The following is a 26,760-nucleotide window of genomic DNA, read 5'->3' as shown; positions in this document are numbered from 1 at the left end:
GAAGAGATGTGCGTAGGAGGGGATACTTTTTCCCCGAGTCTGAATGCAATGGGAGACCTCATGGCTTTTTATTTGGTATGTTTGGACCTCCTCTGGTTGAAGGGATCTGGGACCCCAGACTTGGGTTTTTCCGAAACATTTAACTAATTTATATGCACATAAAAAATTATTTAAAGTGAGCACACTCTATTCACTAGCATTCCTTTTCTTCATTGAACGTGTTATAGGAAGAAATACATGTATGTATTATACATTGCCACATGGGGGACAGTACCTGGTAGGGCCTGCGCACCTTGTACAGAGCTTACCAAAATGGCCTGGGTTCACTTCCATCCCCCTCTCTCTCTGACATTTCCTGTCTCTCTCTTCAGCTGTTCTATCTAATAAAGACAAAAAGCCCCCAAAATATTATTAATAAAACAGTTCTGTGTAACTGTTTCATGCTTCTACTGCAGTACATATCAGAGGGAAATATTGTACCTTTCACTCCACTACTTTTGCTTGACAGCGATAGGTACAAGTTCCTGGTCAGATTAAAAATGTCCGTGCAAAACATATAATAATTAGTAACTCTCTCCTTTAGCCCCCCTAATTAGCATGTATGAGCAGTATTTAAACATTTTTAATGATGTAGTTGGAAGCAAATGTGAAACAGAAGTGTTTGTGTATGTATTTGTTAACCACCACACTGCCTGTGGACACCCATACGTGAAGGCTGCTGTATAAACAGATAATGAACCTTTATACAAAGTCACATAGCTCAACAAGCCAGAACAACAACAAGGCCCAAGAAACAACCAATGGCCCATCTCCCTGTCCCCAGGTTATCCGTTTGTTTCATTTGAGGTAATTTAATCAAACAGAACTTTATTCAGGAAAATGCACCATGTGTGCACAAAAAAAGCCAATTGTAAAATAGATCTTAAAACCAAATAAATAAAATACCCTTGACCATATGTGTGATCCCTCTTTAAAAATTGTTTCAGCTTGTGTTCTTGTATCTCATTTATACCCCATTTTTAATGTTGTGTGTAAAACGGTCATCTGATCTACACTTAACACAAACAGTTGCACAGTATATCATCTTCAGGAGGAGGCTTGATTACTGTAGAAGCTGCTTGTGACCAAGAGGTTTGAAATGTGAAACTTAAAACATGACTTTGGTAAATAGTACACACGTAAACACACACACACACACACATTGAAATAGAATGTCCTCAGTCTGTCTGCCACTTTCCCACTGACAGGTCTAGCATCATACACAGTTCTGTTCTTCAGAAGCATCTAGGAATAACACATCACAATAAACAGCAGCAGTATCACACAGCACAACATATCACGAAGCATGAAAGAAAGTCCACAGGTAAATACTTCAAGGTAAGTGTCATGTTTTTGTTCACCTAAGAGAGAACAGCACAAGGAGTGCACATGCTGCACGGTTCTCAGCGCCAGAGAAGCGGCGCCCCCTGATGGCCAGACCTTACTGCTCAATAAAAGAACTATACAGCACACCAAGTGAAGGACTTTACAGACAAACATAGAGAAATAATATAATATCTTGAGACAAAAATGTATTATAAAATATTAAATGCAAGTAAATGCAAGACATGTTGTGAGAAAAGGGGACTGGACTACTGTACTGATTGATTATTTTGTGTTGAAAGGAATTGTAGGCCTACACCCCAAATTAAATGTCAGATTGCTGTTGGTGGATGTTTGGATCTTTTCAGCAACTACTAAAAACTACCATGTGTTCACTTGATAATGGCGCTGATGCACTTAGTAGGTCCTGAACAGGTTTTTGGATATGTGTAAGCAGAAGAGGGGATGGATCAAAAATGAATACAGCATGCATTTTTGAAAATAAATAATTACTATAATGAGTACTGGTCTGCCTTTCATTTACAAGCTGTAGAAAAGTCCATAAGATGAGTACAAACATGTAAAACAATGCAAAGATGAAACAGACAAAGATCAATTCTCAGTTCTCAGATCAGTTCTGAAAAAGAACTAGTATAAAGTAGTATAACATGGAAGTACAAGTACCTCAAACTTCTACATAGTACTTGATTAAATGTACTTAGTTACACCCCACCACTGCATATAGTATGAGAGTTCCAGTTAACAGCGCAAAGTGATTTTAGTGGATACAACAGAAATCATTCCGTCATGTTTGTATAAAAAGACAGAATTGAAGTTACGAAATGTCTCTGTACATTAGAAAAGAAGTGTGTCAAAAAACTCTACAATTCTTGCTTCACTGTTACCTGTCACACAGGTGAAACACTGAAGGGAAGTTTGTGTAACAGAAAAACCTGCAAACAGCTAAACAGCGAGGGGCTGTGTCTAGTTGCTGGATGGTAAACTTCCACAGTTTGTCAGACACAATAACATTAACCGTGTGGAGTCTGTCTTTTGTCAGTGAATACACTAAGCATGTTTGATTCATAGCAACACAACTTCATTTATTCATCATGTAGAGGCAAGCTGTTTCATTCAGGATCGTTTCATGTCTGTAGACAATCAAACATTTTGAGAGAAATGTTTTAAATGATGAATTATCCATATTTTTAATACATTTACAGGCGTACAATTTAAATTTAAAGGGACATATTAAGCGTCCTGTCTTAGGCTATAGTTGTATGTCTGTGCCCTACGATCAGTGTATAGGGCATAGAGGTCATAATTCCAGGCTCCGTTCCAGGTCAGCACAGTCCACGGCTCCTCCTGCTGAGCATGCTCTCTTTGCCACTCTTCTCTTATTTCATTGGTGTTCCTGTGCTGAGAGGCCACTCCAGTCCTGTTACAATGACGCTACTGTGTTATTAAGCTTTGTGTTGTACTATATTCATCTGCCTCTTCATCTGACCCTGTTCCCTCTCACTCACAGCCTTCTGCCTCTTGCTATGGATCCTCTCTTTCTCCCTCAAGCCTTCCCTGTCTCTCTCTCTGTTCTCTCCCTCTGGCTCTCACCAGTTCTATCTTTTATTCAATGAGCCATGACTCAATTCACATTTGTCTGTTTGCATGGACGCCTACATAGTTCCCCTCAGACAGTGGCGAGGGCAGAGCAGTTCAGGGCAGCTGGAAACTCTGCTCTATATGACTGTAGGCTGGCCTGATGTTCCTGTGGTTAACCTCAAAATGTACACAAAATGAAAACGTGAATTACACAATATTCAGTGTCTGGATTCAACTGAATTAAGATTAGCAATGACACAAAATTAAATATAGTGAAGTTAAATTTCCCAGTCTTGCTGTGAGGACTCCAAATAGAAGTGATTCCAGATAACACATGTGATGTGACAATTAATTTATAATCTAGCTGTTTTGTTGCTTACTAAACAACAAACCCATACATTTTAGGACGGTATAACTAAATCAGGTCATTGAGGATCCACTTCATCTGTATGTCACCATAAAACTGTAAACTAGCTGACACCTTTAAGTGTTAAAGATGTAAGAAAATTCTTACATTTGTTCTACTGCTATTAAAAATGGTATTACTAAGATTTACTTTACTAACATTTTAACTGATATGTGCTGGTAGACAGAATAAACTTTCTGAAATCACTTGAAAGCCATTGTACATGTTCATGTGCTTATATGAGGTACTGGGTCTGGTTCCAGTGAGCAGAGAAGGCCTACATTTAGAACTAGCTGACACTGTTTAACAACTCGAGGTCAGTTCTAATCAAGCTACAATCAACATTGTGACGTATCATGATTTAATCTCTACATGGAAGTAGATAAGAGCAGAAAGTATTCTGTAAATACACTGTATGAATTGAGCTCCATCTAGTGGTATGATCTGCACCTAACCTATCTTGTTAATTCTATCAAGTTGATCCAAACCACTGTGTAATCTTCATATCCATATCACACTCCAAAATGTTAGAAGAAATGTAGGGAAATAATAGCTAAAATGATACCCATACCTCCATCACATCAGCAGCGTGCAGGCAACACTCTTTATATCTCAATACTATTAGCCCTGTTTGTGTAAATTACACTGAGAGAGGCACTCTGAAACAGTAAGAAAATAGAAGAGGAGCTGTACAGGTACAGTTCAGACCTGAACAAGCAATGAAAAAGAACTGGGTACAAAACACTCAAAGACACATTGTATGATTAAATAATTTTAATTTGAAGAAAACATTCACATTTCAAAAATGACTCTTTTCCACAACAAATTGCACTTTTTACGCACAGTTTACATATATGGCCCACGCCATCCAGAATCAGAAAATACTGGTGAGGTGTTACATACGGACTATTTTCCTTTTGTGGTGGTTTTATCTTGAATGTCTTTTTTTGCCAAGGACCCTCTTGTGAGTCTGCAAGAAAGTTTGAATTGAACACAAAATGACGTTCATATTAAAATTAAATCATTATTATGAGACGGTTATCCCGCGACCCTGTACGCAGGATAAGCGGTTGACGATGGATGGATGGATGGATGGAGACGGTTATGTCTTAAAAATAAATACGACAACACAAAAGCATTATTTGTTATCTGAAGACAATAAGATAATTCATTCATCATGCGAAAACTGCTGTCTGCTTTGTTGAGATAATTACCATGTAGATAAAGAAAACACAATTTCCCAGACTATGGGAATCATAAGGAAGTGGTGGTAAAAGCATTGAGGACACTTCTAAACTACAAAATGACTTCAGTCCAGTTTAGCAGAGACGAACTAAAGCCTGGATATACTGATTTAAAATATAACATATATTAAAGCGAAAAAATAACATAAAACACAAATAGTCCATTGTGATTGTTAAAATCAGACACATTAATCAGGTAATCATTACAGGACTACTCCAGTGAGTTAGTATTGCACTTCCATAAAGTTGGGGGATTCCCAACACACAGATTCAAAACAGAACGGGCATCATTGAACCAGCAGCGGACAAGATATCTTGAGTTTTAGTTTCTTGTGTCGGTCAAACTCCAAAAAGGCTGAATTCAACATCTTCCATAATGCAATAGCATCTTTTTGTCAGACCATCCCTGCCTGGCCCACATCATTTCAAAATCCACACCTGTTAGTAATGTCAGCTTCCTGTTTTTCACTCGCGGCCCGAGCTGGAATTTTCTCTGACACTTGACAAACCTCCTCCAGGAGGTCTGATATACTGTGTGCATTCACCAGGGTCTAAAGCAGGATTCCCATGTAGCCTCATTATTGGACAGAGTTCTGCACTGCCCTGCAAGTCCTACAACTCTATACAGTATGAATCCCTTTTCACTCTGCTGAAGAACTGCTGCACTAACAGCACCAAGGGGCCACATGTATCACTTCCTACCTCTCTGAATTGCCATGGGGAATCACAAATCACTTTCCTACAGAACCTGCACAGTGACTGATAGTGGCAAAACAGAGTCACATTACTTCTCTCAATGTAATGAAAACATCAAAATACAGGGGATTCTGCAAAACAATTATATGATTCATAAAGGAGAAAAAGACACATCTGCAATGGTAAACTCAGCTTTCAGAAAGAATGAATCATACTGTATTTTTACACTGCATTGTGAAGTGCGTTCTGATCCAATAATATTTAAAGACAACTCAGATCAAACTGTGTGCAAAACAATTCAGTTCCAGCCTTTCCACATGTATACACGTGGAATCATATAAATGTATAAAAAATAGCAATAAACTGGCAAGTTGAACAAGGCTGAACCAGCAAATAACTCTACAGAGCTGAAAGTGTCTGCAGTAACGAAAGGAACACACCTCTGCCTCTGAGAAGGTCTCGTCTTTTCAAGCAGTGCAAAGTCAAGAAAAATAAAGATGGCCCATAACACCAAACATTTAGGAAAAACTCATACACTCAGCAATTACTGAAAACAGTCTATCTATAACCAACAATGTGATACACCTATTTACTGTGAAGAAACCTGGTTTTCTGTAAGTGCTCGTTAATAAATTAAATTAAAAGAGATGCTTTTGTTTCCAACTTTACGGAAGGATTTTCCTAAAACCAATTATTGAAAGGACCCATGGATATTTCTACTTCTGTTTTACAAAAATGCTTACAGAGCAAGGATTTCAATCATTTTCTGTCACTGATGTCCTTTCAGTTGAATTCCATTGTAGTACTGAATTCTGAATATTGTTAACTTTTTAGCAGCACATACTTAGTGGACGGGTTAGTTACCAGGCACAGCTTGAAGTGACTGTTGAATGCTATGTTACATATTTCTCATTCTAACATCAGATGGGTCCGTCAAAGTGGGGATGTCCTGATCTTTTTTTTCTGACCCTTGAATATTGCTGATATTAAATCTGCTGGGTCAAAGTGGTCTGATTTTTATATCAGTATACAATACAGATTGAGTTTGTTTCTTCCAGTCCATGAGGTTCTCTGTTTGTTTACAATGCAGGACTCAGAGACCAGAGACCAGGGTTTGCTGCGTCCCAAACAAGGCAAGGATTGGGCTTCTACAACACTTTGGATAGACAGAGATTTTGGTCAACTTATCAAAAAGAAAAAACATCCTGCCTCATACATAAAGTCACCGCATTAAAACATGACCACTAGCTTTCCCTAAGCTTTATCAAAGTGCTGTGTGTTGCCCAAACAGAAACAAGAATCACGCTTTCTTTGCTACAAGCGGATATTATAAGACAAAAGAAATATATTGTCCCTTTTGTGGGAGTTTTGAAACTGTATTCAGTGTGAGCATTTCAGATACTCTGATTAATAACCATTCCCTATTTTGCTGATTTAAAAAAGTTTTCCAGATAGCATTAGGTTTCTTTAAAATGTATTTGCTGTTGCCAACTACTAGTATAAAAATGTCCTTTCTATGAGACAGGCTTGTCAAGGGATACCTTAGACATTGTAACCTTAGATATCTTGTCTTATTAGTAAGGCTCACCGTATTAACAAAGAATTGTTTTGTGAATTTTTGGGTCACATGATTGCAAATTACATAACCCGTAAGCCCATTTTTAACAATTATGATTGGCAGAGTTAGTTTCTGATCATCATACCATTTCTACTCTACAGGATACTCCCACCCAGATTGAAGGGGGTGAACTTCTGGGCCTGCTGTGCTCCAATCTCAGCTACATACAGGGCCCCTGTCTTTAGGTCAAGGTCTACGAAATGGGGCCTCACTTCATCAGCCAGCTGGATCACACTGATCACTGTGCACTGGCCAATCAGACCCACCGGTGGGGCATCCAGCAGTGAGATCTGGTTGGTGTTGAGCTGGACAACGACAAAGTACTTCTTATCTGGGGTCAGGCGGACAGAGTAGGGTGCATCCTCAGTGAAGCAGCTCCCCCAAGTCCCCAGCCAGTCCCCGGTGACTGAGTTAAAGACCTGGATCCTCTTATTCCCCCTGTCGGCCACCCACACTCTCTGGGCGTGATCCACGGTCACGCTGTGGGGGATGTAGAACTGAGCCAGGCCTTGTCCTTTCTCTCCGTGCATCCATAACACCTCCAGGTCTTTGGACAGCTTGATGAGGCGATTGTTCATCCCACCGTCACCGTCCACGATGTACATCTCTCCAGAGTCGTGGACGAAGATCTCAGCAGGCTGGTCGAACTGCAGAGGGTTCAACCCAGAGCCTGCCTTCCCTGGTGTACCAAGCACCTGACAAATGCAAGAAAAAATTCAACACCAAGCAACATTTGGCCTCCTTTGGCTAATTCTAATTCTTATATATATATCACTATAAATATTTAAATAGAACCTGAATCAACTATTTTGAACAACAAATAAAATCTTAGATAAAGCAGTCACCTGCAGGAGCTTCCCAGATGGCGAGTACTGTTTGATGCAGTGGCCGTATGGACCGTTCCCCACATCTGTGATCCACACAGTGGGGTTTAATGAGGCAGCGTCTGCTAAAAATATCCCATGAGGCATTTCCAGGGTGGTTGTGTTCCAGGACATGAGGAAATCTCCATGTGTGGTGAACAACAGCACCTTGGGAACATTGTCACCTAGGAGCAAAGCAAAGGCAAACACTATGTGAAATGTTAACATGAGGCAGCACATTTTAGAATGATTTGATTGGGACTTGTTCAAAGTTAAGCACAGTCTGGAGGATCAAAGCCTGATGTGCTTTTTCCACTTCTGGTTAGACGCACACTGAATCTCATAGACTTTGTACCTGCACAATGACAATAAAGCTGAATCTGCAAAGAAAACTCCTGCACACTGTCTAACTTGCAAAAAATATATATTAACAATGTTTCGGTACTAGACATTCATATTTTAGTGAGCTGAAAAGCTGTATAAAACATGAGCTATCTGACTGTAACATGTTCATATCTGGGTACAAATTCACAAATCTTATTTTACTAATATCAGAAGAGATTTAAACTTATGAGAGACACATTCAGAAATCTCAGTGCACATTCTCACGGTAAACATTCACAAAATCACATTAACACTATGTGTATTTATTAGCACATTTGGAATGATATTCACAAATGATAACGAACTCTTCCAATTTATTTTCTCTATCTATTAAAATATTAGCATTGGTTTTACATACCAAACAAGCATACTTTCACTAATAGAATCAGAAGCTTCATTTCCAGTACATAAACGAAATAAGTAAGTAATAATGTAGATGTGCTGTAACATCAACTGAGGTAGTTAATGCATGCATTTACCTCTCTGTGCCACATACACCACACCAGTATACTGGTTGACAGCCACACCAAATACCTCCCCGGTGAAGAGCTCTGGGTTCCTGGGCCAGCTCAGGTCCAGTTTGTACAGGGGCCTGCCCAGCAGCTGGTAGTCATATCTGAGGCCGGAGCTGCCTGGCTGCTGTGTGCCAATGGTGCCGTACAGCACCAGCATGAGCACAGCCAAAGAGGCCATGCTGGACGCTATCAAACACGTATGGCCTCTCTTTTTCATCAACATCTGTGCTTTCGCTGCTGGCTTTGTGCTACGTTTAATATCCTGGTTCAGTAATGTTAGCTCTAACTGGCTGAAGTAATCTAACGTTAGCTACACAGTCTACCCCCAAACAAGCAAACCGCTAATGTGATATCTGTTAAATTTGCTGTAAAAGTTAATCCGGTGAATTATATGCTATTTGAAACCCACTGACCACATTAAATGTAGAATTAACTTCCTCGTCTGTCAATTACGAAAACAAAATAGCGTGGCAAGTTAGACAGAGTAACACAGAGCAATTCCTTTTGTCGCAATAAAACCACTAACGTTACTGAAATGCTGTCCACGTCCTGTGAGAGGTCGGACTCAACGTGTAAATAAATCTTACAGAAATAAAGATGTGTCAAATCCCATGCGTTACATTTACGTACATTGTTATGATAACTTAAATGCTTTTATTTTTAGGTTTTTTGGCGAAATTGAGGACAAGACTGTTCTATTCCCGGTAACTTTACGCAGCTTAACGTCTGACCAAAATATAGCGTAGAGCGGCTGTGACGTCACGACGCGTTGACGCAGCTCTGGCTGTGGAGGGGACTGTGCTTCCCTGACTGTAATTTTCTTACAATATTTTTCTTTAAGATTTTTTAAATCACAGTGCGTATGACAGTCCGTGAGGGACAGAGACACCGTTCATGTAGTGTAAGCCATCGAAAAATCGAGTCCATGGAGGTCGCGGACAGCCCGCTCAATCTCGTAAGTTTCGGTCTTGATGTTGCAATAACAGGCTAACGTTACTGTAGCTAGGAGATTGCATAGGTAACGTTAAGCTACATTAGCTAACCTAGCTCCCATAGTAAGTTAGCGGCTGAGAGCTCTGTTGTTTGCCTTGTTCGCACTATTGTCTGGTAGCTTGGACATGCTACACGTGATACATTTTGGTTTTGTCCTCGACAGAACGTTGGAACAAGGTATTGTCAAATTTGATTATGTTGTTGATCTATATGATGTTAAGAGTTATTGTTGACGGCGAAGGACGAATGTGTTACAATTTACCTGGCCTGCAAGGCCATTTGATAATAACCTATGTTAGCCTGTTATTTTAAAATGTCATGGCCACTTTGTCCCCAGCCTCAGTTACACGGGATAGTTCCTATTCTATTTAATCGTTGTTGTCAGTTAAGGATAAAACCAACCTGATTCTCTAAGTGTGTGGAACTCTCCCGGAGGGATGAACACAATTCTCACTAAAGATATTACCTCATTTGCTGTTTATGATGGTAGAGGTGATTGGCCTCACTTTTATTTGTGTCTCTTGTATTGTCCTAACATTCAAATCCCCCCCCCCCCCCCCGAAAACAGACTATGTCGAAACCTAGTATATGGCTGGATTATGTATGGCCAATGTGCTGAATTGTAAAAAACAAAACCCTGCATGGTAACAGACATTTAAATGTTATTTTGTTGGATCTAAATCCCCATTGTCCCCCTGCCAGATTTGTAGGATATTTTCTATATCCCTTTCTTCTTGTGAATTTCGTAATAAGCAAGGAAACATGCTGTTTCTCGCTACAGACTTAGGAAAAGGGGGAAAACAAGGAAACTTGAGGAAATACATGTTCAAAAAAAAAAAAAACTTCAAAACAGTGGTAACTGGTATAGGTCCTCTAACCCCATGCATCTCTCAACCAAGCGCAGGATGTTACGCAAGGCGACCGATATATAATGCAGATGCCAGCCGGTATTACAAAAGTCTTGTATAATTCTATTATTACATGCAGAGTACAATCTAATATAGATAATATAACTGAATGAAATAGAAAAATATTGGGTTTGGTTTCAGAACGTGCATTCTTCTCTGCAGTATAACTATATATATTTAACGCTAGTCAGTAATAGTGTTAGATCTGCTCTCCTTTTTACGATGGGAGAAATGTATTAACATTTAGAAAAGATGATGGTGACTGAGGACCTGACCACTCCAAACTAACGTTTTTACCACCTTCCCAAAACTCACAAGGAGGAGCACTACCATCGTTCCACAGCAGCTCACTGACCAGCTGCCTGCAGATATTTGGGGTTTATTAGCCTTGAGAGTGCAGGCATCGGCTGATACCAATTATCTCAAAATGCCATGTGGGCCCGATTAATAAGCCAAAGTATATAAAATCCATCTGCTGATTGTGAAATCTGTTATGGAAGTGATCTTATAATTGATCTGTATAAGCCATGTATATGCATCCTGCAGATCCTGCATTAAGTTGATGTATTGTAGTGTCTCAATAACCCCCTTCTCTTTACCCGCAGCTGGTAAACAAGTCCTCCTAGAGAATTTATCCAGTCGACTTTAAATATGGGCAGTGCAATCCAAAGACCTCTCCATGCTAAATTGCAAAGCATTTGAAGTTTTGTCAAACGGCATTGGCATAGCGATCATCAGACATCACAATGTTGAGATGGCATTGTGATTAAAGGTCCATTTATACTCCTGCGTAGGGTCTACATGCGTACCTACGACATAGGCTACGCACGTAGCCATGCATATACTTGTGCGTAGGTGTGTCTGTCATTCTGCAATTACTCCCCCAAACGCTAGTCAACAGGAGCGCTACAGCTCAGGCTAACTTCCAGGTTAGCGCTCCGCTACCATGAATGGGGGTGATAGTGAAACGAATCATTTCGCTCGGGTTGCAATGGTCAAATATATTGATTCACTGTGTTACAACCGCCGTTTTGGCCGCTAGTAAATTACTTATTAGTTACTTCAAAGCGTGGGGTACTTCTGGTTGGCTCGGAGGCATTGTGAGGCTACCCAGCCAACCAATCACAGAGCTTACGGTCCGCGTTGATTTGACGTGTACTTACATTTTTGGGGAGGTACACGTCAGACGACGCTGTAGCACCGTAGCCTACGCCGTCGATTTGACGCAGAAATATAAATTGCACTTTAGACTTGGGGTTAGCTCACTTGTGCACCATGTACAAGTCTCTCTTCAGCTGTTCCTATCACATAAAGGCAAAAGCCCACAAAATTCTGTTCTTATTCGTTCTAACAACTTTAGTGTGGTTGAAATAAAAAACATGGTGAAATGTTGTTCTAGCAAAATAAGGCTGCAACTTTTGATTACTTTCACTGTTAATACGGTGATTATTCTCTATAAACTGATTAATCATTTCCATAAAATGTTCCAGAAAATAGTGAAAATTGCCATTATAACTTCCCAGAACATAAGTGAAATCTTTAAATTGCCATTTTAGCCAACAGCAAATGTTTGGTATTTTTGGTTCGTAAAATGACATCAAACAATTCATCAGTTATCAAAATGAATGCTGATTGATTTTCTATCTATGCTTCAGTTGTAAATCAAAATAAGTTTTGTAAAATCTAAATCTAATCAAAAGACCAAAGAGGTACCCTTGATTTTTGTGTCAGGGAATATCATTCATTGAAGTACTCCTGTCCTCGGCCCACCTAACCCTTGCCCTTGTTTCTCACCCCCTTCCTCTGCTCTGTTTTTATATCTCCAACTCACCTGTATCCAATTCTTTCCTTCTTCTTTTGTCCATGTTCCCTCCATGTGTCTGCCTCTCTTCAGGCTCATCAGCAGTGCAGGACAGCAGACCGATTGCTAGCGGCTGGAAAGTATGAAGAGGCCATCTCCTGCCATGGAAAAGCAGCAGGTATGCTTTGAGGATAGCTGCTCTAACACAAGTATATGATGGACTGTAGTGGAGGGGTTGTGGGATGTGTTATATGTGTGATGGACTTGGTCTGCACCTTGCCGTGTGTGCATTCTCACAGTAAGAACCCTTTTGTAAATATCTATAAAAATTAGGCCTTAACGATTTTGGAGAATAATCTAATTGGGATTTGTGTCATTTGTAAAATAAGTATAGTAGAACCGCTTTGGTTTCCATTATAAAAGTAATGCAGCCTCTATTTGCATTGATAATTGTTTGGCTCCCCCCCGTCTCTCACAGATCTTTTAACAGATGCAATGAAGACAACAGAGTGTGAGCAGGTGAGACACTCGTGTGTGTGTGTGTGTGTGTGTGTGTGTGTGTGTGTGTTCCATGAGTAACATGAACTGGGTCAACCATTCATACATTTATGTTCACTGAGTTTAAAGCACTGATCAATACAGCCTTTAGTCAGGTCATCTCCGAATTAGAATCAGCTTTATTGCCTGGTAGGTTTACTCTTTGCTTTGGTGACTTGGTGCATAACAACCAATATAAAATAATTAAATGTCAATTTTATAATTTATATTTAAATATTTTAAGAAATATAAAATAATGAATTATATGAACCATATGGCAGTTTGTGCAGTGATGTGCAAATATTTACATCAGATATACAAGTGCAAATGTTAAGGGGGTACGAGAGTCAGTGTAAGTGGGTCGTAGACACGGCGCACTAATTTTTACCTGTTTAGGTTCATCACCTTCTCCGTTCCTCTTTTTACCGCTAAAGTTACTACCTCCTGATGGAGCTTTCCACAGTTATGCTACATTCAGATATTGGGTGACGAGACCCTGGATAGAGCCCTGTGAAATCAGTTTTAATTTGTTGCGGGCTACTCTCACGTGGGCAGCGTTCCTCCTTGTTTACAAAGTCTGACCAGACGTATCTTCTTTTTTTTTTTTTATCTGACTCCACCCACAAAGTCAGAGTTCATGCCTCACATCTGCCGACGTGGTTTCACTTCTGAGGGTTTGTGGAAGTGCGAAGTTCTTGTTAGCGCACCATCTGTATGTGTGACCATAAATTACACCAAAACCATATTTCCCATCATGCCAATCTCACCCTGGTGACCTTGATTACCAGTAACAGAAGAAAAATCTCTGGGTATTGAAGACCCAGTTTAGAACCAGTTCCAATTCAGAACTGGATTTTGGGAGGCTGTTTACTACCACTTTATACACAGGGCTGCTAAGTGACTGCCATTCAGATTTTGCCCTGTGTGTCAGTGTTGCTGTTAACATTTCGAGTTCTGTAGCTGGTGTTGATACTCTGTGTTCGTAGGCTCGTCTGTCCATGGAGCTGCAGAGGGACAGTCATATCAAACAGCAGCGCCTGATCCAAGAGCGCTGGAAGAGAGAGGCTCGTCGTGAGGCAACAAAGGCCCGACCTGGCCCGGTGCAACCCTCCAGCGGCCCAGCCCTCCTACCCCAAACCCAGTCCACAGGCCAGCTCCAGCCCCATGGTTCCCCAGGCCTCTCGGCTGCCGAATGTGGAGGAATCGGGGAGAGAGAGTACGACACCTTGCTCTACCAGCTTCAGACTCGGCAGACTGGAGGCTGCCAGCCTTTGACTCCATCGTGCCCTGGATCTAAGACCACCAAAGACGACAAAACTCGCTTGGAAGAACAACAGACCACAATCGTGGACCTACGACGTCTGGTTGACCACCTTATGAATGAAAACCAGCGGCTAGTGGCCGACAACGAGCGGCTACAATCGGAAAATGCCCGACTGCGCTCCGAGGCAGCAGACTTTGTGGAGCGTTCGGAGCTCTGGGTGCTCCCGCAAGCAGGTGCTGCTTTGGGAACAGGGGGTGGGCAGGAGAGGAAAAGCACTGGGAAAGGGAAGGACATTGCAATCCCACAGCTGCCGCCGCTGGAGATGCCAGCTCAGGAAGATCTGTGTCTGGATGACCTGCCTCCTCTGGAGCTGCCAGAAGACATCCAGAATGAACTACAGGAGCTACTGGACAGGGATAAACTGTGATAAGAGACATGTCACACACACACACACACACACACACACACACACACACACACACACACACACACACACACACACACACACACACACACACACACACACACACACACACACACACAGTTTGACTTTTGGTACTTACAGGTTCTGTCTGATCAGACCTTTCATTTAAAGGTGAGCAGAGCTATCATGACTATTCCATGAGAACCCCAAACTTTACGAATGATACAGGTGAAAGGTAACAGTGCAGCAGAGTGAGGAAGATGCCAGTCAGTGTCATACAGTCTTGAGAAGGGAATAATCAGGTGACTATAGGTATTATTATTGTTCTATATGCTATACCACTAATAAAATGCAACCTAAGTTGAAGCTAAAGGAATAGTTCACCCACAATTATACTGCCCGCTGGAACATCAGAGCAGTTGTATGTCAGTATGTCATACAGTGAGCTCCGTATCAGCCTTCAGGAACAACTGAAGCTGTCAGGAACACATTGTTAGGCTGAATGTGAAAGTTCATCCTTGGCCTTAAAAATGCAGTTTGACAGAGTAATTCTTATGATACAAATATTATAATATATAATTATGGGTTTTTTTGCAAATCAAAATGTATTTTACATAATGTCTGAAAATGAATAACTGAAGAACATAAGCAGCATAATGTAAGTGTTCTGAAGCTAAATGATGAAGCTGCTGGAAAAAAAAAAAAAATATATATATAGAAAGTGCGTGCGTGCTTTGAGTGGTAAAGGCTATGGAGAAAGACACGCACATGTAGGCTTCACTATCTATTGCATTGATTTTTTGTTGTTTGTATTATAATGTCGTGATTTTGTATAACCTTTTTTACTTAGTGCAATAGAACTTGGAAATTCTTTTTTCATTTTGCCTCTCTAGTTTTTAGTTTTAATCATGGACCCATAGCAGAATAGTTGGAACAGAACATGTTCCCAGCAGCCTCAGTCGTGATGGAAATGAAGCAGCACCAACACGCTCACTGGATGTTCACTGACACACACTCCACACTGTTTCATCGTGCACGGGCGTCAGTGGATAACGGCTAAATTTCGAATCTGTTGATGAACTGCTCCTTTAGGGCATAATTGGAACTATTAACAATGTTAGAGGCATTGTTTTAACCAACACACTCACACACACACACCGATAGATCAGAATCATTTGCAGTGCGATTCAGTCAGAAAAGGATATTGCTGTTGTTGAGGAAAAACTACATTGCTGCATTTTATAATTTTCTGTTAGGGTACTTGAATTAAAAGCTTCAGCGATCATTTGTGTGTGAAGTGAATTTTTTTATAAGCAGGTGACATGACTTTGCTGCTGACAAAAGTACAAGCTCTGGTTTTCTTGCAGATGTGTTTTTGTGCAACAACAGCAATACACACTCACAGATGGCATGAACATAACAAAGAGTACGGTCTAGACCTGCTCTATGTAAAAAGCACAGTGTGATAATTTTGTTATGAATTAGCATTATATAAATAGAATTGAAGTAAAAGGTTAATGGGAATGAAGGCTACAGACACATCCAGTCACTGCTTGTTCACACTGCAAGCAACAAGGTTGATGAGTGTGCTCTAAAACTAACAGACCTCAGGATTTGCAACAGGAATGGGACGATTGCTGTCTTTCATAATGTGAAAGGAGAATGGCGCAAATCATCTTCACTTACCTGCTGCCTATTTTCCAACAGTCCAGTTTTTATCTTCAGTGCAGGCACTGCTACATTTGTTGACTTAAAACTTGATTGTAGAACTGAAACTATTAATTGGTTTATCAGTTAGTTGGTTGACAGAAAAGTAGCTATTTTGATAATCAGTTAGAACTAGTCATTTAAGTTTTTTCCCAGTAACAATGCCAAACATTTGTTGGTTCCAGCTTCTCAGTTGTGAGGATGCCCTGCCTCCATGTGTTATCAATTTAAAGTGAATAGTCATCTTGGCCTTGCATGCTGATTTGAACTGCATTACCATGCAGTGGTGACCTATCAAGCATGTTGTGCAAAGTTCATTTTCATACCTTAATGTAAGGAATGAAAAGAAATGGCTGCTAGTAGGGCTGCAACTAACGATTATTTTCATAATGGATTAATCTGTTCGTTATTTTCTTGATTAATCGATTAGTTGTTAGAGAATCAAGAGAAATACATTCAAAAATCTAAAGTCATGTTGGAAGTTGGTCAGCAGGAATGAAGTTAAATGAACTGGCATGGTTCTTTTACAGCTGCATTAATCCATTTTGGTTCACAAGGGGCCTAAAGAACTCAAAAAGACATTAATAGACAGCCCAGATATATTATCAACATGTACATATGTTATAGCTAGCATGTTAGCAAATAGTCGCTATATACATCCAGCAGACACAGAGCAACATTAGCATTCATTTGTCAGTGTTAGTCTGCTCATTTGTAGCTCTGTTTTGGTCTCAACCACCTCCTGACAAAAATATCTGGCCTTTTAGCTGCTAGCCGCTAGCTGTGTCTGTCTGCTGTTTGCTGCTGGCCAGGTAGTGTACAGTACATCAGTGCTTGGCTGAACCATGAAGTAAATGTGCTGCAAAACCAAAACAAAATACCTCTGCAGGGTTAGCTTTTGTTATCTGTGGATATATCCCTGCGAGCCTCACCTTTCACAATATTTGGTGTTGTCATAGAAAAAAAAACAATTAATGCAGCTTTAACTGAACTGTGCAAACATTACATCTGTAGTAGTAACAACTGTGATGTAATCATCAAACATCTTGTCCAATGAAGACATGATCAGCTGTTCCTGGCACAAAGAAAAGAAAAGGACTTGAGGCCATTGGTTGACTATGTTGCTTGCAGTCTGAATGTATGTGCGCACTATTACGCAATCTGAGGCATTTGTACAAACTCATGGACTCACACTTAGCACCATATATTTCTTTACTAGAACAATAATCATATGCAGAACTGGCTGCAAACAGGGCATCATGCTGTGTTCACGACCTATGCAAAACATAGATAGAGGTTTACCTTAGCTTCAGCTGTTAAATCTGAAAATACACGTATCATCTTCTTCTTTCTGAGGAAGGGTTTGCATTGACTCTGACATGTGTAAAACTGGAGGATTTTCTTTTTCTTTTAAGTAGAGCTAATTGAGTAAATGATTTTCATCACAGTATCTCATCATTTCTGATCACAGCTCTTGAAAGCTATGGCAGGACACCATGTCCTGTTCCATGTTTTATTGACATGACGGTGTTAATATGTTCTGAATAACTGTCAGGTTTTTGTGATTATCATTCTCATAGGACGTGAATGCAGCATTACCGTGAAGTCAGACACTTCATTCAGCTAATGGAAGTCACTTCTCACTTATAACTGATAAGTACACAATGAAAGCTTAAACTGCCGGCTGGCCGGCTAGTGTTCCTCAAACTAGCCGAAACAGCGTCAACAGCCCTCCTGGACTCTGTACCTTGTCAACAAACCCAACCCGTGCCTTGGACAACTTTCTGTGCTGTGGTGGCAGTCACTTCTTTGAGTCTTCAGATGGATAGAAGCACTAGTCTTGTGACTTGACAAGACAGTTAATTGAACTGTCCAACAGACGAATGAACAATGACTGAAAACGACAGTTTCTAAAGTCATCTCAGCTCTTCAGAGTGCCACTGTTTCTTGGCTCCTAACAAAAGCCCACATCTGTATTTGTGACACACTCATTTGTCACAATAGGTATCTAATGCCGTTTTACCACAGCCCGCCATATCCTGCTGTACCCACCCTGTGCCAAGTCATGATCATTCATTTCCACTGATGCTTCACAGCAGGGATAACCATTATTAGTGTTGCCTTGTGGTCCTACTTGGTAGCAGAGCTGACCAGGGCCAAGCAGATTAGCTTTGTTAGCAGTGCTGTTCAAAGAAGGTGGTTACTCAAAAAGATATGGACACATTCAGCGCTATTTGCTCAGTGGATCAGTTTTAAATATTGTACAGAGGAATAGTACAAGAAGAAACACCCGCAGTGAGTGTTTCCCCCCATTCACATCTACAGACTAAACACTAGAGGCTGCCGTTCATTGTGAATGGAACCTCCAAATAGCCTTGTCAACTATGATTCAAGACTCAAAGGTCACCTAGCAGCACAACCTGATTAAGTGGAGAAAGGTTCAGCTTTATGCATGTCATTTTTTCTGACAACCAATTGCACGTGTTTTGAGCTCCTTGGGAAGTACCACCAAAAAAAAGGTGGGAAAAGCAGGTTGTTGCAGTCAACTTCCCCAATTCATTAATACATCATTTTAATGAGCCAATAGAGGAACAATGGGGCATGAAAGCGCATCACTCAGGACGCCTGTAAAATGACAACAGGACAAAATGACTGTCCAAATCAGAGCTGAGTTTGTAAATTCCATACAAAAAAGAACACTCCACATGTTTGCATTGCACTCCTATAACATTGTGAGACTCACGATGGACTGTCAAATCAAATTATTCCATGTATTCATTTTCTTTGTCAAAAACCTGACATAAATTACCCATAATGCAACTCATAATGCAGCCATTTGGTTGGAGACTCTTGTGTGTCATGCTAGTAAGCCCCCCCCCCGCAAGATTTTGTGTGCCAGCACTATGACTTGCTCACGGCTCAGCTCAGTCTGAGTCTCCCCACCCCTGCTGAAAAATGCCATAAAATGAGTTCAGACTTATTTTGACAGTCTGCACTTTGAACCATTGTCATTCCCTAAATGTTGCTATCATAACGCCTGTCGGAGAAGTCAGACCATGAAGATGTGAGCTCTGATGGGTTTAGAACTGCAGACAGTGGGCGGATCTCACACACCTCTGTTCTCTCTGTCTTCAGTTGAAGACCTGTTTGATGACTTTAATTATGTGTGTGTTGTTATGATATGTGATGCTATGTGATCTGGAATTTGTGTGTTGTTCAAGGGTGAGAGTTTATTAGTGTTTGACTGATTTGAAGGCCAGTTCGGGTATGTTTACCTGCCTACTGTAACCAACGGTTACCTATGTTTTGGCTCACAGTTAATATGTTATGGTATCATAAACAAATAATAAAATCATTTGTTGGCCACAAAATGAGAAGTTTCCCTCGAGAGGTTTACTCTTATCTGTAGAGCTTAGTATGGTTATACTTTTTCCCCCACTTATCCTTTCTGGATTCTGAATTCTCTTCATCTCATGGTCTTCTAAAACACTCCTAATAATAAATCATATCCATGTGTGTCTAATGAATCTGATCCAAATGTCTATTAGAATTAGTTGCTTGCAGTGTGTCGATCAGTCCTTCAATTAGAGAAATTAGATAATTTTTCTGTTATCTGTCTTTCCTTCCCTTTCATCGCCTTACCTCCCATCTTCCCGGCCAGTCTGGGAACTGAGCTGAAATTTTGCATTTTATTTTGTTAATTTGAATGAAAATATACATTAAATGTGTTTGCGTGTTTTACACTACAATGCAGTACATTGTTTGTAGTTAGTCCGCGGATAACTAGCTTATTAATGTGGTCATGTTTTCTTTATAGAGGTTTTTCATGGATGGATGAAAAAATCACTTTTTTTCCTCCCAATTCAGTGTAACGTCTTACAACATCTTTTGGATCTCTCCCGATTGATTTCCAGGGACTAATTAAACAGCAGTCACCCTTGGCAATCCATGATCCTTTTGGCATAGTGTGCTGTTGATGATTTCATGAAATTGGGAACAGTTCATGTGGTTCATGGTCATTTACAGTGGGTACGGAAAGTATTCAGACCCCTTTAAATTTTTCACTCTTTGTTTCATTGCAGCCATTTTCCAAAAATCAAAAAAGTTCATTTTATTTCTCAGTAATGTACACTCAGCACCCCATCTTGACAGAAAAAAACAGAAATGTAGAAATTTTTGCAAATTTATTAAAAAAGAAAAACTGAAATATCACATGGTCATAAGTATTCAGACCCTTTGCTCAGTATTTAGTAGAAGCACCCTTTTGATCTAATACAGCCATGAGTCGTTTTGGGAAAGATGGAACATGTTTTTCACATCTGGATTTGGGTATCCTCTGCCATTCCTCCTTGCAGATCCTCTCCAGTTCTGTCAGGTTGGATGGTAAACGTTGGTGGACAGCCATTTTCAGGTCTCTCCAGAGATGCTCAATTGGGTTTAAGTCAGGGCTCTGGCTGGGCCATTCAAGAACAGCCACGGAGTTGTTGTGAAGCCACTCCTTCGTTATTTTAGCGGTGTGCTTAGGGTCATTGTCTTGTTGGAAGGTAAACCTTCGGCCCAGTCTGAGGTCCAGAGCACTCTGGAAAAGGTTTTCGTCCAGGATATCCCTGTACTTGGCCGCATTCATCTTTCCCTCGATTGCAACCGGTCGTCCTGTCCCTGCAGCTGAAAAACACCCCCACAGCATGATGCTGCCACCACCATGCTTCACTGTTGAGACTGTATTGGACAGGTGATGAGCAGTGCCTGGTTTTCTGCACACATACCGCTTAGAATTAAGGCCAAAAAGTTCTATCTTGGTCTCATCAGACCAGAGGATCTTATTTATCACCATCTTGGAGTCCTTCAGGTGTTTTTTAGCAAACTCCATGCGGGCTTTCATGTGTCTTGCACTGAGGAGAGGCTTCCGTCGGGCCACTCTGCCATAAAGCCCCGACTGGTGGATTGCTGCAGTGATGGTTGACTTACTACAACTTTCTCCCATCTCCCGACTGCATCTCTGGAGCTCAGCCACAGTGACCTTTGGGTTCTTCTTTACCTCTCTCACCAAGGCTCTTCTCCCCCGATAGCTCAGTTTGGCCGGACGGCCAGCTCTAGGAAGGGTTCTGGTCGTCCCAAACGTCTTCCATTTGAGGATTATGGAGGCCACTGTGCTCTTAGGAACCTTAAGTGCAGCAGAAATGTTTTTGTAACCTTGGCCAGATCTGTGCCTTGCCACAATTCTGTCTCTGAGCTCTTCAGGCAGTTCCTTTGACCTCATGATTCTCATTTGCTCTGACATGCACTGTGAGCTGTAAGGTCTTATATAGACAGGTGTGTGGCTTTCCTAATCAAGTCCAATCAGTATAATCAAACACAGCTGGACTCAAATGAAGGTGTAGAACCATCTCAAGGATGATCAGAAGAAATAGACAGCACCTGAGTTAAATATGAGTGTCACGGCAAAGGGTCTGAATACTTATGACCATGTGATATTTCAGTTTTTCTTTTTTAATAAATTTGCAAAAATTTCTGCATTTCTGTTTTTTTCTGTCAAGATGGGGTGCTGAGTGTACATTACTGAGAAATAAAATGAACTTTTTTGATTTTTGGAAAATGGCTGCAATGAAACAAAGAGTGAAAAATTTAAAGGGGTCTGAATACTTTCCGTACCCACTGTACATGTTGGCTCATCAGTCATGTTAAAATAGTGCTAGTTTATGGTAATGTATGATTCAGTCTTCTGTTTTCTGCTGCTTGTCTGGGTCTGGGTATGACATGGTAGTGGAGGCCAGACACCCTGCAAAGGAAAATGTCAGCTGCTTTTACTTATTTTCTCATTTTTCAGTCACTAATTAAAGCTCAAGACCGACCACAGGTGAAGGTATGAACATAGATCGACTGCTAAAATCGAGAGCTTCACCTTCAGACTGAGCTGCCTTTCTTACCAATCTGCCTGGCGATCTCACGCTCCATCTTAGCCTGAGATACTTGAACTCCGTCACTTTGAGCAGCAACTCACTCGCAATCCTGAAGGGAGCAATCTACCGTTTTCCATGGACACTCAGACTCGGAGGTGCTGAGACTCATTCCTGCTGCAGTTTTATTCTCCATGAAGGCAAAATCTATTGTTCCATGGGGGGCATCTGCTTTATTTATTGACTTCCTGCATATGCCAGAATATGTTTTAGCAGTCCCAGTAAAAGGACCATGAACTTGTCCATTCAGCTGCTCTTCAATCTTGGGAATTTTGGGTGAAAAACAGAAACCTGTAAACTATCAGAGGAAAGGCTGATGTCTACAGTCAGGTAAAGTTGAGTCACACAGAACATAACCCATCTTGTTGCTAGTCTGGAATCTAGTCGTGCCAGGTTTGAACCTTTACCCTTCTGCAGTAGGTGCTCCTGTGTTTGATTAGTGAATGCTGGTCCCAGGCTGACACCAGAACCTAATGTGTTAGATTTCTTTATATCGGGGTGCCAGTTAGCTCCCCTGGTGGAGCATGCACACCAAGTACGGGGCAAAGCCCTTACCACAGCGGCCCAGGTTTCAATTCCGCCCTTTGCTGCATGTCATCCCTCCTCTTACTCCACATTCCCCACAGCTGCCCAATCAAATAAAATAAAAATATTTCTTCATATCAAGTTATCAGGGTACCTCTGGAAGTGACCATCTAATCATAAAAAACACAAAACTAAACACCTGCACACATCCAGAGCTGCAAGCGCATTAGTAGTAGCAGTTTGGTGGATTATACCTTTCATAAGCCATGGTTTGGAAACTCCCATCTGTTATTGCAGTCTTGGCTGTGTGTGGTACTCCTGCCCACTCTCTCACCAGTTTGATTAGCAGCCAACCACCAGTTCTGAGACCATTTGTTTATCAAAGTTTATGTGTGCTGACTTCCGTCTGCTGTAACCATATAGTTGTGCTGGAAATGTTTGAGATCTGGTCAACTCTAGTGATGAAGAAGGTTTCAGGAAACTCAGGATGTCTTAGTATTTAATGAAGCCTGGCCAAGGAGAACAGCAGTACACATTGAGAACATAGTGTAAAACCAAAACTGAAGGATACATCTTGGCGTGGAGTATTTATCCTCAATAGCCCTACAGAGATTCCCTACGTGTCCAAATAAGGTTATTCTTCTATTGGATATTGGTTCAAAACAAGGCACTACCTAAGTTACATTAAGATATGGGCAGTAATAAATTAAATCTATTTAAAATATGTATTCAGTTACTTTTTAGAGTATTTTACAAAGAAAAAAAATTATATATAATATATAGTTTGTAACAAAATACTTTGCGAGCTTATTTTTTAAATAGTTAAAATACATTATTTATTATGTTATTATTTTTAAATACGCCTGCTTAGCATAAAGACTAAAGGCAGGGAGAAACAGTAAACCACAACGTTCTGTTTGTGTAGGGATTACACAAACATGACACAAATATATTGGTGAAATTTGGAGGTGTATTTTTGAACTTTGGACAGAGCCAGCCTAGCTGTTTCCACATGCTGGCATCAGCTCTGTACTTAACACACAAACATGAGAATGAGATTGACCCCACTGTTGGCAAGAAAGCAAATTAGCATATTTTCCAAAATGTAAAACTCTGTGCTGCTTCTTTGCTGTGCTAGTTATGGCAGGTTGGTCTTTAAAACAACATGTGACCACATCTCAGAGTAATGGACAGAGTGCTGGGCTTGCATATGGGACTATCCTAAAATGTGATAAAGTACATTTTAAGATCTGTGCATGCAACATGTTTAAGTCAACTTATTGTACCACATTAACGTCAGCAAATGCTAGTCTGTCAATTGGTCCGTTTAACACTTGGGTCCCAGAACAACATATCTCTACAACTAACTACAGGCCAGATAGTCATGAAATTAACTGTGGATATTCATGGTCCCCAGAGGACAGATCCTAATGCGATTAACCTTTACCAAGCACCCCCCACAAGAAGAATATTAAAATAGGAATAGCAGTATTTGATTATGTTGCTCATCTTGTCTGAGCTATTGCATTGTTGGGTGGGTGTAATGAACATTTCAGCCTCTAGGTGTTTCTGGTGGGGCTCAGTCATTCAGTCGAACATCTCCAGACAGTGATTTTGTATAGGGGTTGTGTGTAGCTTGGATTCACCAGCCAGCCTGGATTCAGTTGAGGTGAAGAAAAGCTGCTTGAAACCCCCAGAGCAAGATTTTGCTGCTGGGTCTCCTATGTAAATCCTGTCTCTGATGGGATATTATACATCCCAAGGTTTGCTTTGTTGTTTTAATGTGATTAAACACAAACTCTTTTGGGAATATGCACCATGTAAGCACAGTATCAGCTGAATTAATCAAGTTCTTAAAATTAGATACTGGCAAAGGGCCCCTCTTTAAGACAGGGCCTCAGGATTAGCTGATTAAAAAAAAGGGGCCCCATCTTATTATATCACATGATCCTGTGCTTTTGGAAAGCACATAAGCACCTGGGGCTATCAGTGTTAGCTGCCGGAGGTGTTGTACCAAACTCTGCATGCCTGCCAAGAATTGCATGCACCTCGCAGGTGGTAACGCTAATTCATGCTGAGAAAAGAGGTGGTTGCAAACATCAGCAGGTAGCCTCCAACATCTGTTCTGCCGAATTATGCATCAGACACTTTGATGTGCACACTGATCAAACGCGGCTATCACCACATATTTTAGCTGAATCAAAAGGAATGCTACTTCACCTAAATGTAATAAATTATTATGGCTAAAAAGGACTCTAAATGTTCATAAAATATATACTTTGAATCATTTATCACCATTGATGAACCCCACAAAGGATATTACAGTGTTTAAAACAGAATGTATGGTTGAAAAGCACCTATTTGGAGGTGCATGCAATTCTCGGCAGGCATGCAAAACTCGGCATAACACCTTTTCGGGCGCAGATGTATCGAACTACAAAACTGTGTACACAGAGCGCCTGAAAAGCTCCACCCTCTCAGTGATGTCATACGTGAGGTCACACAGGTATGAGATGCTACTGCTCTCAGTGACCAGATATTGAAGACACCTTGTGATCCTGTGCCAGTTTTAGGCACATCTGTGTGATGAACAAACCAGAGCAGTCTTGTTTGTTATGTTTCTAATAATATCTTTTATTTAATGTCCAAATGATTCAGATTTTGATAGTGTGATGTTGAAATCAAAATGTGCTGTTGAATCTCATGAACAAAGACGAGGTGATGAATCCGTTTTTCTCTGATGATGCATGGATGATCGTAACTAATAAAAAAAAAATCTCACTCAAGCTTTCAATGAAAATATTTTCATGTGAGAGATTTCCATCACACTTACATAAATACAATTTACATTGTATTTACTGCTGACAATGAGCCAAAGCACACTGCCAACAAAACAAAGGACTTCATCAGGGGAAAAAGTGGAAGGTTTTAGACTGAACAAGTCAGTCACCTGACCTTAACCCAACAGAGCTGCATTTCACCTCCTCAAGAGGAGACTGAAGGGAGAAACACCCCTGAAGGGAGAAACACCCCTAAACAAACAAAGAACTGAAAGAAGCAGCGGTAAAAGCCTGGAATAGCATCACAAATGAAGAATGCAACAGTTTGGTGATGTCGATGGGTCGCAGGCTTTAGGCAGTTATTGTAAGCAAGGGTTATGCCACCAAATATTAAATGCTATTTACTTTAAGATTATTTGTTCCATTACTTTTGCTCACCTAAGAATGCTGTGGTCTAATACAAACAGTGATATGTCCTGAGTTGTTTAACACATCTAGATGTGAATACCAGGAAATAAAAACTGGAATTCTGAACTCTTGTCTCATACTCATCTTTTGATCTTAAACCCAAATGTCTTCAGTGAACAACAAAAACAACGGAATTGGCCTTACAGACTGTACATACTGTATATTGCATGTCCATATATACACACATACTTAGCTAACTGGGTAGGTGGGGTTGTGAGCTTGGTTTATTGCTCAGCAAAGCTCAAAGTGAGAGACAGAGTTAAAGGCAGCTAACGTTAGTTGGTTTAGTCAATCACCTCGGCTGCATTTTAATCTCAACAAGTTCCTCAGAGGAAGATTAACAACTTTCTGTGGTCGCTCTGGCCAACAGGACCGACAGTAGTGAACACTGTTCACGCTGGCTGTTCACTTTGTTGCTGAGTAATAAACCAAGTTCACAAACCAGCCTAGCCAGTATACATAAGAAGTGATGATATGAATAGAAACAAGACAATAGGCATTATCTCTATAAAATGTGGAACGTCAAAAACTTCTCATCAGTGGAACATCACAACAAAAATGTTAGTAAGTTTAACAGTGTGCAAGGCGGACCCACTGTGTGCTCCTGTACTCCTGGGATAGAAGGTCCACACCAACAAAAACACCCAGCCCTGTAATCACACTTCTTGAAGAAATAATACAAATAAAATATAAAGATACCACAGACGTA

General features: G+C 40.6%; 2 protein-coding genes across 2 annotated transcripts; one reads left to right on the top strand and one right to left on the bottom strand.

The window, feature by feature from the left end:
- Positions 1–4,126: 4,126 nt before the first annotated feature.
- On the bottom strand, positions 4,127–9,301 carry LOC119915406 (NHL repeat-containing protein 3-like). Its single transcript, XM_038734926.1, has 3 exons — positions 8,652–9,301; positions 7,771–7,973; positions 4,127–7,620 (listed from the first exon to the last, which is right to left on the bottom strand). Exons 1-3 carry the CDS (start codon positions 8,908–8,910, stop codon positions 7,021–7,023), a joined length of 1,062 nt encoding a protein of 353 aa, XP_038590854.1. The 5' UTR covers positions 8,911–9,301; the 3' UTR covers positions 4,127–7,020.
- Positions 9,302–9,430: 129 nt separating this feature from the next.
- Positions 9,431–19,141, top strand: nrbf2b (nuclear receptor binding factor 2b). Its single transcript, XM_038734927.1, has 4 exons — positions 9,431–9,642; positions 12,483–12,567; positions 12,868–12,908; positions 13,913–19,141. The coding sequence occupies exons 1-4, from the start codon at positions 9,550–9,552 to the stop codon at positions 14,615–14,617; spliced, it is 924 nt and encodes a 307-aa protein (XP_038590855.1). The 5' UTR covers positions 9,431–9,549; the 3' UTR covers positions 14,618–19,141.
- Positions 19,142–26,760: the final 7,619 nt, after the last annotated feature.

The sequence above is a fragment of the Micropterus salmoides genome, unplaced genomic scaffold (assembly GCF_014851395.1).
Source record: "Micropterus salmoides isolate LMB-PRFRI ecotype aquatic unplaced genomic scaffold, ASM1485139v1 Ms_hic_scaffold_21, whole genome shotgun sequence".
Classification (NCBI taxonomy): domain Eukaryota; kingdom Metazoa; phylum Chordata; class Actinopteri; order Centrarchiformes; family Centrarchidae; genus Micropterus; species Micropterus salmoides.
This window is presented reverse-complemented; position numbering and strand designations above follow the sequence as displayed.